This window comes from Oncorhynchus mykiss, chromosome 1 (genome assembly GCF_057628025.1).
Source record: "Oncorhynchus mykiss isolate SJ-2025 chromosome 1, ASM5762802v1, whole genome shotgun sequence".
NCBI classification, from domain to species: domain Eukaryota; kingdom Metazoa; phylum Chordata; class Actinopteri; order Salmoniformes; family Salmonidae; genus Oncorhynchus; species Oncorhynchus mykiss.
In genome coordinates this window covers 57,370,439-57,387,170 of record NC_143022.1, presented here as the reverse complement: position 1 = coordinate 57,387,170, position 16,732 = coordinate 57,370,439, and the positions used below count along the sequence as shown (strand labels likewise).

The 16,732-nt window shown below is 44.7% G+C and overlaps 1 protein-coding gene across 4 annotated transcripts in view; it reads right to left on the bottom strand.

The window, feature by feature from the left end:
* LOC110532453 (reelin) overlaps positions 1-16,732 on the bottom strand; it is a 297,868-nt gene that overhangs the window by 66,624 nt on the left and 214,512 nt on the right. For all 4 annotated transcript variants that reach the window (XM_090234988.1, XM_090234991.1, XM_090234993.1 and 1 more), the window contains exons 25-29: positions 9,489-9,675; positions 9,065-9,270; positions 8,548-8,719; positions 8,027-8,233; positions 7,358-7,593 (exon numbers count right to left, since the gene is read on the bottom strand). In XM_090234988.1, the coding sequence (XP_090091114.1) occupies positions 7,358-7,593; positions 8,027-8,233; positions 8,548-8,719; positions 9,065-9,270; positions 9,489-9,675 (1,008 nt within the window). The remainder of the gene's footprint in view (positions 1-7,357; positions 7,594-8,026; positions 8,234-8,547; positions 8,720-9,064; positions 9,271-9,488; positions 9,676-16,732) is intronic.

The window sequence follows — 16,732 nt, the reverse complement described above, 5'->3', positions numbered from 1 at the left end:
TCACCAGCACAACTGTTATGCAGGGGTTGTAGCAGATGCCCTTACACTCCGCATAATGTTCATTACGCCATCCTGTAGTCCTAACATGAACCATTGGTGCTTTTCAGTGGCCAAGCCCACAGACTAGGGCGGTGCGGTCTCGGATGCCAAAGAGCTCCCCCGGCCTCAGACAGCAGGGGCAGTTGCCAAGGTGTCCCAGACAACAGGGACAGGAGAAGGCTGAACCAGGGTCGTCTGGGCCAGTATGGGGCCACCAGCAGCAGATGATGCTCTGCCATCCTGGTCCTGTCCAGCACAGCCTGGATCAGGGGAAAAGGAGGGAAAGCGTAAAGCTCCAGCCCTGGCCAATCGTGAGCCAGAGCATCCAAGCCCAGGGCAGTGTTCATTGTCCAGGGAGGAAACAGGTCCATCTCCGCCCTCCCAAACTTGTCCCACAGGTGCTGCACCACCTGGGGATGTAGGCTCCAGTCCCAAGGTGGCGGGCCCTCCCTTGAGAGCATATCCGCTGCCACATTCAGGATGCCAGGTACAAGCTCAGAGATGGAGCTCCTGTGCCATAAGATGGAGGCGGTGGGACCTCATTCCACCCTGATGGTTGATGTAAGCCACCACTGTGATGTTGTCACCGGGACATGTATTCACTTCAGATGTCGAAGGAAAGACCGCAGGGCCGGTAGTACAGCCCGGAGCTCTAGTGTATTGACGTGCCTGCCACTCCAAGGGGGTAGCCAACAGCCATTGGCTGACCTGCTCTTGGTCACATCCCCCAGCCGATCTGGGAGGCATCTGTGCTGACCAGCCGCTGGCAGCACATCCTCAGCATCTCCACACCACCTGAGAGAAAGGAGTGACAGTTCCACCTCAATAATGCCCTGAGGCACTGTGTGGTCACCTGCAGCTGGCGGTGACAGTGGCGCTTCGGGTGCAGCCGGGGGGAGTTGAACCACAATTGAAGAGGCCGGAGATGGAGCAGGCCCAGGGGAATCAGCAATGAGGCCGCCGTCAGCAAGCCAAACAAGTGTTGGCAGGTCAGGACAAATACCACCCGCCTCTGCCGAAAGTGGACGAGGCAAGATAAGATCACCTGAACCATTCTGGTGGGCTGGCATGCTCTCATGAGGACTAAGTCCAGTTCCATGCCGATGAAGGCCACCCTCTGGGTGGGCATCAGACGAATCTTCTTGTCATTTACAGTAATGCCCAGCTTGCCGATGTGGGTCAGGAGCATGTTTCTGTCTGACAGCACCTGTGTCCTGGTCGGGGCACAAATCAGCCAATCATCCAAGTAATTGAGGATCAACAATCCTGGGGACATGAAAGGTGCCAGGACAGCGACCATGCACTTTGTGAAAGTGTTGGGGTGCCAAAGAGAGGCCGAAGGGAAGAACCATGAATTCGTAAGACGTCCATTCGAAAGCAAATCGGAGGTACTGCCAATGAGCTGGGTGAACAGGAACATGGAAGTACGCATCCCTCAGGTCCAGCATCACAAACCACTTGTCCCTGGACACGGCCTGCCCCTGGATCTCCAGCCGCAGGGTTTTCTTTTTCAGGGGGTTGGCCACCGTGGTGACACGAAGGCCCCTGAAAGACAGAGGCAGGCATCGCTACCCATCGAGCATTGTGGACCACACCCAGGGGGACTCCACACCCTCCTCCCACTTTGCCCTTTGAGACCAGGAGCAGCGGCCGAGGCCGGGGAAGGGTGTATAAGGGGTCCTGCCAGGGGCCCGCCTATCCCCTGGCATCCTGATCGCCTGGGTCCCCCAGGCACATCCCTATGGTGGTGACGGTTGACAGGTTGTTGCTCCACTGCACGCTGTGCCCATCTCTGCTGTCGTCCCTCAGTACGAGGCGATGGGGCAGGAGAGGGACCTCACCATTGCTCGGGTGCAGTTGGGTGGTGGTCTCAGGGTCTCACGGTCCCTACGAACTTTATCGGTCTGCTCCAGAATGTCATCAACCCCTGGGCCAAACATCAGCCCTTGGGTGATTGGCAAATGTGCTCTTTAGAGCAGATGTTAGACGGGATTGGGCCAACCAGACATGGCACTGGGAGGTAACCACATCCCTCTGGAGCAGGAAAAGCAGGCGAGACACCTCCATCGCTTCCCGGAGGAGCTCCTCTGTGCCCTTCTGCAGCCGGAACAGCAGAGTCTGCAGGTAGGCCTGCAGCAGCATGGCCGCGTTGGTAAGGCGGCCAAGAGAGCAGAGGGACCCTGGCTTTTAAGTCCGCATCAAAGACTCTGGGGGTCCCGGCTTTAGTCTCGGATTCCGCCCTAAAATTTCCCAGTCCGGGAGAACCATGACAACTATCATGGTGTCCATGGTAGGGTACTCCCGGAGGCCAAGTGACTCTGCGCCCGCAACATAACTCAATTGTCCAGTCTCTGCTGTGGGTCGGAAGCACCCCCTGGCAGAACTCAGTAGAGATGGGTACAGATGGAGAGTCATCACTGACCACAAGTTTGATTTCCAGTGCAGTGGCTACCCGAGTGAGTAGGCTCCTCATAGCCTCTCAAGCCGCTGGGTGCAATGAAGCACTGCTGCCGGCTTCTGATGTCCTGTCAGCCTGGTAGCCCCGGTCACGTTGGTGAACAGTGCCAGCATCGTCCCCCAGGAACAGCCTATCACAGACCAACAGGGAACAGCTGTCATCGCCATTGAAGCTATCAACCTACCTTGCTTGTAAAACGGAGATTCAGTGAAGATAAAAATCTCATTGATTTATCAAGATCAGTCCCCATGTTTGTCTCAGAGCAGAGCGAAATGGTGCTGACATAGTTGTCCACAGCGGGTAGGCTATTGCTTCAAATCCTGTTGCTTCTAACTTCAATATACTTTTAAATAAATAAGACCTACACCACTTTTAACAGCACATTACTCAACACCAGTGAGACTCATGTCGCCTACGGTAGGCCTACAGTATATCAAAACTAATTTTTTCAATGACGTGACTCTCAGCCAATCATTCGATTTAGAGGATTGGAGGATTCTAAATTAATATCTAAGGGGCATTTTTCGCTAGGGCCAATCTGATCTGTGAGAATATCTAAGGGGCTTTTATAGAATTCTAAATTAATTAATAATAATAATAATAATAATCGCTTTGTTTAAAAGATAACGATATTTTGGAGATGATTTCATTTTCAAATAACCTAAAGTGAGCGAGAAAAATGCCATTTTTGAACATGGGGTGAGACATTCTTACTAATTTGTAAATATAGCCGGTTTGTTATGTATAATTATTTATTTCTTCTTTTAGAGGGAGAGAAACCAAAAGCCCCCGTCGCCTCATTGGTCTCCCGGTTGTGGCTGGCATGGGTATCGAACCAGCATCTGTAGCAACACAGTTTGCACTGCAAGGCAGTGTCTTAGACCGCCGCACCACTCCGTTAGGAAAATGTGTCACTGCACAAAGTGATCGTTTCCACACCCTAATCACAGTCAAAAGACAGTTGAAGAAACTTGAGTGTACTTATGGAAAGGCTCTGTAAAACATATTATATATCAGGGTTCATCAACTAGATTTGGCCATGTGACAATTTTTTTCTGAGCCAATAGTTGGCGGGCCAGAGCATTATAAGTATATAATATTAGCACAATTAATTGGCCTACACTACACATTTAACATGTTTAACACATATGCTTAGTACATAATACATTCACTGGCAATAAGATATGATTTTTGATCTGATCAAATCAGTATGTCTCTATTGAATTATTATTTTGGTCTATTTCTCTGTGCGTTGATTGGTGAGGAAAAACAGGTCTACAGTACGTTGCCTACTGTAGGTTACACTACTTTTTATAAAGTCAACATTTGTTCAGAACAATTTGCTTGATAGCAAGATAAAATGTAATTCTCAAAAAGTATCAAGAAGAAAGGTGTATAATGAAAATAATGAAAGTTTCAGAGAAGAATGTACAGAGAGATATGCCTTCATCTCTCCATCTTTTCCCAATGCCAAACAAGTGTGTCTTATTTGCAATTAAAATATCACTGTTTGCAAATAATTAAATCTCAGACGTAATTATGATTCGAAGCATCGAACTTTTAATGGTATTCCTGCCCCATATAGAGGCCTGGAGCAGAAACATTGAATCGTTAACTGCAATCTCCACACACAGATTTTTTGCGGACATATTCTGTAACTTAAACGTGTTAAATCTGCAGTTACAAGGAAGAGGGAAACAGTCGTGGACATGAAGGAGAAATTTGAGGCCTTTACTAGGAAGCTTGATTTTTCAATTTGGACCAGACCGCAGCATTAACACAGAGGTGATGGAAGATTTCATCAAGCAGCTGAGGGACAACTTATCCACCAGATTGGAAGACTACAGCATGTCTGCCCAAGGATTTCATTGCATTTGTATGTGATCCTCTCACAGTCCGCCCAGTTGGAGAATACTCCTCCCTTGCTAAGAAAACTATACCCTCGCTAGATGAGGCCGCAATTTAAACTGAGCTGATTGAATTCCAGACATCGAGACAAATCAGGGATGCGCTCAGGAGTGCCGAGTCCCTGTGAACATTTTGGGTGGCATACAGGAATACAGCACAATAAAGAAACTAGCATTTTATGTGCTAACAATGTTTTGATCGACATACACCAGCGAGTCCTAATTTACCTCTATCAGCGCAATATAGACTCACGACAGGACTGAACTGTCTTTCACACAAGTCAATCAAGGACCGACATCAAAATCACATCCATCCATCAAATCAGACATCCACAAGATTGTGTCTGAGGGGAAATGAAACTTTTCTCATTGAATAAGTAACTTAGTGGCCTGCATGACTTTATTTAGTAAATATTAATATTATTGTGTGCGGTTATCCAGGGATATTTACATCTCAAGCTGACAGTATGTTCTGTTTATTATGTCGTTACAAGAGCAGGCTATCCCGACACAGACAGCCTTTTGTTCTTTAAATAATTGTTTTATGTAGGAGGCTACATTTTTGACCATTAGCAATTGTAAGTAGGCCTAATAAAACAAATCCTACTTCTATTAGGCTGTTAAGGCTGTTAAGCCTCATAGCCTACCTCAGCCAGTTAAGTTATTTTATATAGGTCTAGGCTCCAAAGAAAGAATATAATTAAGCCCTCTTGTTGTTTGTAAAGTCAAATTAAAATGAAGATTATTGTTGAAATAAATTGCTCGAATGGTGTAGGTTTTCTCCATCTGTTGGTTTTGGACAAGGAAATCCTGGCCGGTCAAACCCTTCCCTATCCCGGACAACGCTGGGCCAATTGTGCGTTGCCTCATAGATCTCCCGGTTGCGGCTGGCATGGGTATCGAATCAGCGGCAGCATCTGTAGCAACGCAGATAATTAATTTGACTGTTAGGGCTTTCAGGATGAACAGAACATTGCATGTCAATTCATAAACCATGTGCCATGGAATCACTTCCCCAACTATTTTGTCATCTATATGGATCTCCATCAATAATTAAATGTGGGCGATTGGCGCGGGGTGAGGAGTACTTGGAAAGGTGTGACTTTCAGGTTACAATAGGCTATAAGTATACAGCAGATCACCGATTGTCCTCACTTTGATTATGCTGTAACAACAGGAGGAATGGAAAATCTACTGGAGACTTTTAAAAAATACTGGTAGACTTGGGGATTTTGGTGACGGACAGTGCTATTCACAAACACTATCATCAAATGCCTGAGTTATGCCGAATGCGAAAGCCCAGGAAAATGAACAGGTACAGTAGGCGACAATACTGCAAAGTAGGCCTAATTAATGCTGGTCTTTACTGTATGCTGCAGATTTTGACATTGTATTCCATTTCCAGCGAGACGATTCAAGCCATCGACTCACTGATGAATGAAGAAGATGAGCGTTCAGCAAAGGCCATCTGTAATCTGCTGGCATCACGGCACAACATCAACATCGCTCTAATCACAGTCAAAACACAGTTGAAGAAACTTGTGTGGACTTATGGAAAGACTCGGTAAGACCCCCCTATCCCCCTTCCTTCCCCATGGGCTAGGTCCATCTTCTGTGCGCTGCTCTGTGGCCCGTCCCGTGCCCCGTGCCCCCTTCCCTCGTGCCTTGAACTTCGTGCGCCCACCGCTATCTCAGCTGAAGAACTGCAAGGATATCCCATTGTGCACCACTCGGGAGCCATGACCAATATGACCAATATATACTGTATTGTCCTGCAAATGGCCCATCCTAGAAACCTTGTTTGCAGAATTCACAGCCTGCTACGCTTGTGACAAACAGGATTAATAATATATCTGTAAGAATATCTAATGGGGCTTTATATAATTCTAAATTAATTAATAATAATAATCGCTTTGTTTAAAAAATAACAATATTTTTTAGATTATTAGGTTTTCAAATGATGTAGTGATCGAGAAAAAGGGCATTTCTTGAACATGGGGTGAGGGAGAGAAACCAAAAGCCTTACGGGTCTCCCGGTCACAGCTAGCACAGGTATTGAACCAGCATCTATAGCAATGTAGATTGCACTGAGACACATTGTCTTAGACCACTGCACCACTCAGGCACTATACAATGTTACGGGTTGGGAGTAGGCTACAGTGCTGCAGTAAGAGCAAAATAATCCTAACATTTCCACACCTAATTGTAGTCTAAGTTTCTCTTAGAATAAAACGCTTAGGGTAACAACAGTTTTAGTAAGAAATACTGAAGTTGTGCACCATTATCAGTTTCTATTTGGTTTATGTCACCCATTCATTGTCAGTAAAAGACACAGTAGCACCTTGGGACCCAAAAGCATAATCAGTTCTCTAACTCCCCCTTGCGCTGGTCTGGAGCAATGAAGTAGTGACGCAGGGTACCGTACTAAACCACAATACTACTCTAAGTTCCGCAGCATGATCACAACATTTTTAGATGAGCAACCACTGTAACTTGAATAAACATACCTTTAAGAAGGACACCATGCTCAAACATACAATCAACAAGATGCTCTTCTTTAAGAAAAAACACCACCGTTTTATTCATCCGTGACGAATAAGCAACATTTTCATAGCCTACCTTCTCTCTTACGGCGACCAGAAACTCCTCCACAGTGACAGAAGCTTCAGTAATACACCTGAAGCCGTGCCGAAGTGACAGGGATGGCATCCCCATTTGGGTCGCCATCCCCGCCAAAACCAGGGCAATTTCAACAAGAAATACAATATACCTAGTTCTACCACTGAAAGTCTGTCAGTCTTCGTAAGTTTGATTACTAAATCAAATCCAGCTTGAATGACCGATATTGAATGAACTGAACATGAACCTATACCATCCCACAGTCTTTCGTACATGTAATTGTGTCTTTGCTATCTCTCAGTGTCTAAGACCCCACCCCATAATATTCCCCTACCTGGCAGCCACGTTACGCGGAATGACAATGGTAACCCTGGTCCAGCTTTCGTAGTCTCCCGTGGCATAGACAGTGGGTTCCCTGAGTTCCCGCCCACTGCCCTCACAGCCGCCCGCCCCAGAGGAGCCTAGGTAACAGCCCTCCTTCACCAGCGCCCAGGTACGGCCAGCATCATGGGAGTACTGCAGCAGGACTGAGGCCGATGCACTGAACTGAGACTCGCAACCGATGTTCAACTGAAGAAGAAGGGGGGGTGGGGGGGGGGGGGGAGGGACAGACAGGGAGAGAAAGCCAGACAGAAAGAGAGAGTGTGTGTAATGTTTACTGTTAATTCCTGATTGCTTATTTCACTTGTTAATTGTTTTTCACTTGCTTTGGCAAAGTAAACATATGTTTCCGATTCAATAAAGACCCTTTGAACTGAATTGAGAGGGACATTTTATTTTAGATCCACTTTTTGGGGTCAGTAATGAACATTACACAAACACATAAAATACATTTAAAAAGTAATTGCCTTATGTACAAACCTGTAAAAGTGTTAGAAGTTCAACTTAAACATTTCTGAGAGAAAGACAGAAGGAGGGAGAGAGAAGAGTGCAAGAGAGAGGGAGAGAGGAGAGGAAGAGAAAAAGAATGAGAGCGAGAGAGCGAGAGAGACTGTACACATACCTTAAACTGCAGTGTGTACCCTGGTCTTAGGACCAGGTCTCTGGTCACTGCCACCCTGTCTCCGTCAGATCGCCCGAACACCATGGCAGAGGGGGTGGGAGCACAGAAGCTGCCGTTCCTCTCCTTTTCCATACCCTCATTGCCCAGCATGAGCCACACACTCATCTGGTTCAGAGGGTAGTCAAACGCCGGCTTCTCATAGAAGTTCTACAAACAGGGAGATAGCAGATGTTAAGGATGGTGCATTGCAGCCAATAAGTTGCAACAGAAGACAAATAGCTGACGTTCGGCATCATAGTGAGCTCAGACATTCAGGCATGTCTTATACACAATTTCAAATGTTTATATTTCCTTGTGATTATATTGACCACTAAATCCCAGAATCAGATAGATTGCCACAAAGTATAGAAGGCCTTTGTTATCATCTGTCTCAGTGTTAGCCAATGGGATTGTCAGTTATTTTCAACTAATGAAATACTTACCTGTGGCAGCTTGGGGTCGTCAGCCAATGAGAGACTTACCTGTGGCATAGTGGGGTTGGCCATAGGGATGATGTGTTTCTCTCTCTCTGACAAGATGATGACATCATCAATGGCCCACTGGTCGTAGCCGTCCCCAGAGTGAAGGGGCTGCCACCATCTGAACCGGGTACATGGGGTCTTAGAGGCCTGTGGCAACTCATAGTGGACAAACCTAGGGAGGAGAGATCAGTCAGACAGTCAGTCAGTCAGTATGCTGGTCAGACAGACAGACAGACAGACAGTCAGTCAATCACATTTATAAGGCCCTTTTTACATCACCAGTCACAATGTGACTTACATTAATCTGCATGGCCTAGACCCCCAATAGCACGCAAAAGCATAGTAGCGTCAAAGGAAGAACACTTGAGAGGAACCAGTCCCTCCTCTTCACCGTGGCTTGGGGAAGACTGTGAAGTCTCAGCGTTGAGTCCCCAGCTGATTCCTCCGTCATTACTGTACTGCAGCACCTCTCGGCTCCCCTCCCTCCCTCTCTCCTCTATCCCCTTTCTCTCCTTACCGTGGCTTGGTGAAGTCGGTGAAGTACATCTCAGCGATGAGTCCCCAGCTGATTCCTCCATCATTACTGTACTGCAGCAGCACTCCTTCCTCCCTGCTGTCTGCCATGTTACATTGTACCCAGTCTCCGCCCACACGCAGGTAGAACTGCACAAACTCTGCCCACTCTGTGTCCAGGTCATAGCTCACCAGCTGCCTCAATCCGGCCTGTTACACACACACACATCATAATAATAATGTTGTTTAATGGTTGTTATCTTTGCCTGGTTGCTAACTTTCTTATACAACCAGTATACAACCTGACCATGATGCTATAAAAGACATCATAATAACAACATTGCAACCAGATTTACCTAACGGGTATGATGTCACTTTGTGTAAATGTGTGTGTGTGTGTGTGTGTGTGTGTGTGTGTGTCATCCTACCTTGCTGAAGTAGAGCGAGGACCCAGAGGAGACCACCCCACAGCCCATGTCAGGTGTTACCACCTCTCCACCAATCACTTCCTGCCACACGGCCAGCAGACCATCCTGGGACTCAAAGTCTGACAGGATGCTGGAAGAAAGAGGAGAGGATGCCTGGCAGTCTAGACCTGAGAAACCTGGATCACACCTGGGGAGAGGAGATTATAAGAAATGATAAAGGGTTATAAAGGGTTTCCCCAAGCTCATTACTGCATTTCTATACAATCATTCTTTTTTGAATGCTATTTCAAGAACAGCAAAAACAAGCAAAAATGACAAAGCCATTATCACCTCAGTCGAGCTACAAACACATAGCCTATTTGCTATACAATTGCAATGTTACAACCCTGAAAAGGGGGAAAAATGAGAAATTATTCACACTGACATGTAGCACCAGCGACTGTTCATTCAGTTGTATCGTTGAATTGCATATATCATTAACTCAACATACCATACATATCTCTTTTCCCAGATTACAAAGCGTTGACATTTGTATTCCTAGGCATTATTAATCAAGCTCCACACAAACAGACATCAATGGAGCACACAGGTGATATTTTTATCACATTGTCTACGAATTATTAGAATATTACTTACGATTCTGTATTAATATAAGTGAAGTAGTGGTAACAAAAAGGTGTGTAATGGGTAAACTACTTCAGTGGGCGATGGAGATAAGACAAACAACCACCGATATGAACAAAAACGTATCACACTTTACAACTGTATTGTTTGCATTTTTTATGCATTTTAATGTAGGTCTGTAGGGAAGATAGGTTTGGTTTGGGAACCACTGGTTTGGGAACCACTGTACTAACCTCTTGCTTCCGTTCTCGCTCTCTCTCCTCTGTCTCCTTCTGCATGCATTCATTGACTGACTGACAAATCTATAAGCGACTATTTAGCAGTGCACTCATTATGCGGTTTTTGTTTGTTTGGGGGATGTCTGTAGACACGTCAGTAGTCGCGGGACAGTTTTAAAATTGCCTTTTGTCCGGCATTTCATGAACATACTGTCAGCAGCCTACTTGAGACAACATCGAGCTGGGGTCGTTCGTTTAACATTTCAGGCAAGTTTAACGTTTAACGTTTAACGTTTTAGCCGTTTGAGAGAGTGGTGAAACTGCTAAAAAGGCAAATCTGGGCGCAAAATCCATGGGATGCAGGCGAACATATAAAAAAAAACACTGTTCATGATCCCACTCGATCGCAGAGGCAGACGTGAGTAGAACTCAGTCAGATCAAGAATATAAGCGTTCTGAGCTTTGATCAACACTGAGAGCAATATTAAGATCTTGACCCATAATTTATTTACTTGATTGTGTACAAAATATATATATTTTTTATTTTTATATTTTTAATTAGAAAAAATGTCAGTAGTGCGGACCTCAGTGTCCTCATGTAGTTACGCCCATGAGTGAGCCTGTGAAGACACTTTCTTCGTTGGAGTAACTCCAAAGAGTAACCAGCTCCCAGACAGAGGTTTTGAGAGATTTTTTATTTTCCTGCGGCATAATTTCTACTTTGGAGGAATGCAGTGAAATAAATAACCAAGATGCAAATGAAGGTGAGAGGTTTTATTTTGACTTTGAGTCACGCATGTTGTAATGTGCATACATTTTCCTTTTGAAAAGGGCTATTGCTGTTACAGTTTCTCGTTACCTGCCCAAAATTCTATCAGTAACATAACTTCCCATTATGAAGCATTAGAAGACGACAAAAAGGAATATTGCCATTTGAACAACATCTATTGGAGGATAGATCAGAGTTAGAGTTTATATAGCTGGCTATAAATGGGTGTTGCTTTTCACTTTATGGGTTATGTAGGCTTGTAACCTATTGATTTCTACTTCAATACAGTTAATAACACAATTAGGCTATAGACTGTCAGATTTCAAATCGTTCCAATGAATGAAATATCCCTTGATCTTAAAGAATATGGATTAGTCCATTTTTTACCTGAACATAACCCTGAAACCAAAGCTGAGCCCACTCTGTTGTTTATGTTTTTGTTGTCATGTAGGAAGGATTGGGCCCATTGCTTCAAATAATGAAAAATAAACAATGCTCTCGTGGAATGGCATGCCTTGGGCAGTACTGAAAAGTGCTATTTGCATGTGAAAAATGAATGCCATGTGCTACATTTGCTATAGGCCTATTGTTTAACATTTTGTTGATGACATGTGACTGCTTTTCCTTCACGCTGCGGTCCAACTAATTCCATCTCAATTGGGTTGAGGTCGAGTGATTGTGGAGGCCATGTCATCTAATGCAGCACTCCATCATTCTCCTTCTTGGTCAAATAGCCCTTACCCCAGCCTGGAGGTGTGTTGAGTCATTGTCCTCTTGAAAAACAAATGATAGTCCCACTGAACGCAAACCAGATGGGATGGCGTATCACTGCAGAATGCTGTGTTAGCCATGCTTGTTAAGTGTGCCTTAAATTCAATTAAATCACAGACAGTGTCACTAGCAAAGCACCTCCACACCATCACACATCCTCCTCCATGCTTCACGGTTAGAACCACACATGCAGAGATCATCCGTTCATGTTTCTTGGCTCAAGCAAGTCTCTTCTTATTATTGGTGTCCTGTAGTAGTGGTTTCTTTGCAGCAATTCAAGCATGAAGGCCTGATTTCACGCAGTCTCCTCTGAACAGTTAATGTTGAGATGTGTCTGTTACTTGAACTCTGGGAAGCATTTATTTGGACTACAATTTCTGAGGCTTGTAACCCTAATGAACTTGTTCTCTGCAGCAGAGGTAACTCTGGGTCTTCCTTTCCTGTGGCGGTCCTCGCTTGATGGTTTTTCTGACTGCACTTGAAATGTTCCACATTGTCTAACCTTCATGTCTGAAATGAATGATGGATTGTTGTTTCTCTTTGCTTATTTGAGCTGTTCTTGCCAAAATATGGACTTGGTATTTTACCAAATAAGGTTATCTTCTGTATACCACCTCTACCTTGTCACAACTGATTGGAAATGCATTAAGAAGGAAAGAAATTACACAAACTAACTTTTAATTAACAAAGCACACATGTTAATTGAAATGCATTCCAGTGACTACCTCATGAAGCTGGTTGAGAGAATGCCAAGAGTGTGCAAAGCTGTTTCATGACGTTGCCCTCTTTGCGTATAGCAAGCCCCATCCCCCTCTCCCTGCCTCCCCCTTGCCTCCTTCAACTAGGCTGCTGTGGTCAGAGAGAGGTCGTAAATTCCTGAGAAGACCCTGCCACATGGCCACACAGTATAAGAGGCAGAGTAAATTTTCATAGAGCACAAAGGAATTTCTTTCTCCTCACAGAACTTGAGGTACGAACAAATTTCATGTTCCGGAAAAAGTATAAAAGATCGGTGAAGAATCCAGCTACGAACTGGTCTGTTTATTACAACTTGGGGAAGCTCATGGGAGACGGTGTGGCCACATTACCATAACGCTGTTTATATACAGTGCCCTGCGAAAGTATTCGGCCCCCTTGAACTTTGCGACCTTTTGCCACATTTCAGGCTTCAAACATAAAGATATAAAACTGTATTGTTTTGTGAAGAATCAACAACAAGTGGGACACAATCATGAAGTGGAACGACATTTATTGGATATTTCAAACTTTTTTAACAAATCAAAAACTGATAAATTGGGCGTGCAAAATTATTCAGCCCCTTTACTTTCAGTGCAGCAAACTCTCTCCAGAAGTTCAGTGAGGATCTCTGAATGATCCAATGTTGACCTAAATGACTAATGATGATAAATACAATCCACCTGTGTGTAATCAAGTCTCCGTATAAATGCACCTGCACTGTGATAGTCTCAGAGGTCCGTTAAAAGCGCAGAGAGCATCATGAAGAACAAGGAACACACCAGGCAGGTCCGGGATACTGTTGTGAAGAAGTTTAAAGCCGGATTTGGATACAAAAAGATTTCCCAAGCTTTAAACATCCCAAAGAGCACTGTGCAAGCGATAATATTGAAATGGAAGGAGTATCAGACCACTGCAAATCTACCAAGACCTGGCCGTCCTGGCCGTCCCTCTAAACTTTCAGCTCATACAAGGAGAAGACTGATCAGAGATGCAGCCAAGAGGCCCATGATCACTCTGGATGAACTGCAGAGATCTACAGCTGAGGTGGGAGACTCTGTCCATAGGACAACAATCAGTCGTATATTGCACAAATCTGGCCTTTATGGAAGAGTGGCAAGAAGAAAGCCATTTCTTAAAGACATCCATAAAAAGTGAAGTTTAAAGTTTGCCACAAGCCCCTGAGAGACACACCAAACATGTGGAAGAAGGTGCTCTGGTCAGATGAAACCAAAATTGAACTTTTTGGCAACAATGCAAAACATTATGTTTGGCGTAAAAGCAACACAGCTTATCACCCTGAACACACCATCTCCACTGTCAAACATGGTGGTGGCAGCATCATGGTTTGGGCCTGCTTTTCTTCAGCAGGGACAGGGAAGATGGTTAAAATTGATGGGAAGATGGATGGAGCCAAATACAGGACCATTCTGGAAGAAAACCTGATGGAGTCTGCAAAAGACCTGAGACTGGGACGGAGATTTGTCTTCCAACAAGACAATGATCCAAAACATAAAGCAAAATCTACAATGGAATGGTTCAAAAATAAACATATCCAGGTGTTAGAATGGCCAAGTCAAAGTCCAGACCTGAATCCAATCGAAAATCTGTGGAAAGAACTGAAAACTGCTGTTCACAAATGCTCTCCATCCAACCTCACTGAGCTCGAGCTGTTTTGCAAGGAGGAATGGGAAAAAATGTCAGTCTCTCGATGTGCAAAACTGATAGAGACATACCCCAAGCGACTTACAGCTGTAATCGCAGCAAAAGGTGGCGCTACAAAGTATTAACTAAAGGGGGCTGAATAATTTTGCACGCCCAATTTTTCAGTTTTTGATTTGTTAAAAAAGTTTGAAATATCCAATAAATGTCGTTCCACTTCATGATTGTGTCCCACTTGTTGTTGATTCTTCACAAAAAAATACAGTTTTATATCTTTATGTTTGAAGCCTGAAATGTGGCAAAAGGTCGCAAAGTTCAAGGGGGCCGAATACTTTCGCAAGGCACTGTAATAGCCTCAGATATGAGGTTTACATCTAATTGTTGTATAAGATGAATGAGTGAGTATGATACTGTTCGTAAAATTGTGTAATATGATTTTGGACTGTTTAATGAAGGAAAATACAATTTCCTTTTGATTTGAACTAAATCAGAGGACCGCCCTTGAGCCCAGTTAGGGTCAGGCATCCTGGGACAGCCCCTTTTCTGCAATTCCGAATAAAACCCAACTTTGAGAAATTACCACCAGACCATGTTTTTCTCCATTAGGAGAGGACAAAGGTTGACCATTGCTGAATCTTTTAACCATACGACGTGGTTAAACTCTTAGACTATCGATACCAACAGAATAAGAACAAGTCTTTGATATTAATTACTAGTCTGCAGCTAGGAATTCGGTATCATTGAACGCGAAAAACGACAACCACCGAAACATCCATTCTATAAGAAATGAATGCATGTCACTCTGAACTATCCCCTCTAACCAAGACAGAGAGAGAGAGAGAGAGAGAGAGAGAGAGAGAGAGAGAGAGAGAGAGAGGACGAAACTCTCCAACAGAAACAAACTTTTCACCAGCGATCAAGACGACACACTGAGCGTAAATATATATACTGATTGCAATTGTTCCCGAATGAGTGAGCGTTCATGTGCATAGGATTAGCATTTCAATTGTTATAATTATCACTCTGTAGTGACTTCTTAGTCGACCCTCACTTCCCCTTTTGTCTAACAAGCCGCCATGCCGGTTTAGCCCACTACAGCACATTCCCCTATCATTTCTTGTAACCACATTTACCTTGTTTGTTTGTTTATGCATTTCTGTGAATTACTTAGTTAGTAATAAATAAATAAATTATTCAAGACAATTTAATTGGATGACTCATAGTGAAGACTGGGTTTGTGCAGATAACCAACAATTTTTTATTTTTATTTATTTTACCCTATTTTCTCCCCAATTTTGTGTTATCCAATTGGTACTATCTTGTCTTAACGCTACAACTCCCGTATGGGCTCGGGAGAGACGAAGGTTGAAAGTCATGCGATATACAACCCAACCAAGCCGCACTGCTTCTTAACACAGCGCGCATCCAACCCGGAAGCCAGCCGCACCAATGTGTCAGAGGAAACACTGTGCACCATGCAAACTTGGTTAGCACACACTGCGCCCAGCCCGCCACAGGAGTGCGATGAGACAAGGATATCCCTACTGGCCAATCCCTCCCTAACCCGGACGACGCTAGGCCAATTGTGCATCGCCCTACGGACCTGCCCGGTCACGGCTGGTTACGAGCCTGGGCGCGAACCCAGAGTCTCTGGTGGCACAGCTGGCACAGCTCCCTTAACCACTGCGCCAGTCGGGAGGCTGATAACCAACAATGGAATGAGACTAACGTGAGGTAAAGTAAATAATTAATTAATCTGAAGAATATGGATCAAATATGAAAATATTAGGAAATTACAACCTTGTAATCTGAATATTTTTCCTTGGTGCCCCGACTTCCTAGTTAATTACAGTTACATGATTAATAAGTTGATCGGTGGTGGTGTGGGGGCTGTGCTTTGGCAAAGTGGGTGGGGTTATATCCTTCCTGTTTGGCCCTGTCCGGGGGTGTCCTCGGAGTGGGCCACAGTGTCTCCTGACCCCTCCTGTCTCAGCCTCCAGTATTTATGCTGCAGTAGTTTATGTGTCGGGGGGCTAGGGTCAGTTTGTTATATCTGGAGTACTTCTCCTGTCCTATTCGGTGTCCTGTGTGAATCTAAGTGTGCGTTCTCTAATTCTCTCCTTCTCTCTTTCTCTCTCTCGGAGGACCTGAGCCCTAGGACCATGCCCCAGGACTACCTGACATGATGACTCCTTGCTGTCCCCAGTCCACCTGGCTGTGCTGCTGCTCCAGTTTCAACTGTTCTGCCTTATTATTATTCGACCATGCTGATCATTTATGAACATTTGAACATCTTGGCCATGTTCTGTTATAATCTCCACCCGGCACAGCCAGAAGAGGACTGGCCATCCCACATATGCTCTCTCTAATTCTCTCTTTCTTTCTCTCTCTCGGAGGACCTGAGCCCTAGGACCATGCCCCAGGAATACCTGACATGATGACTCCTTGCTGTCCCCAGTCCACCT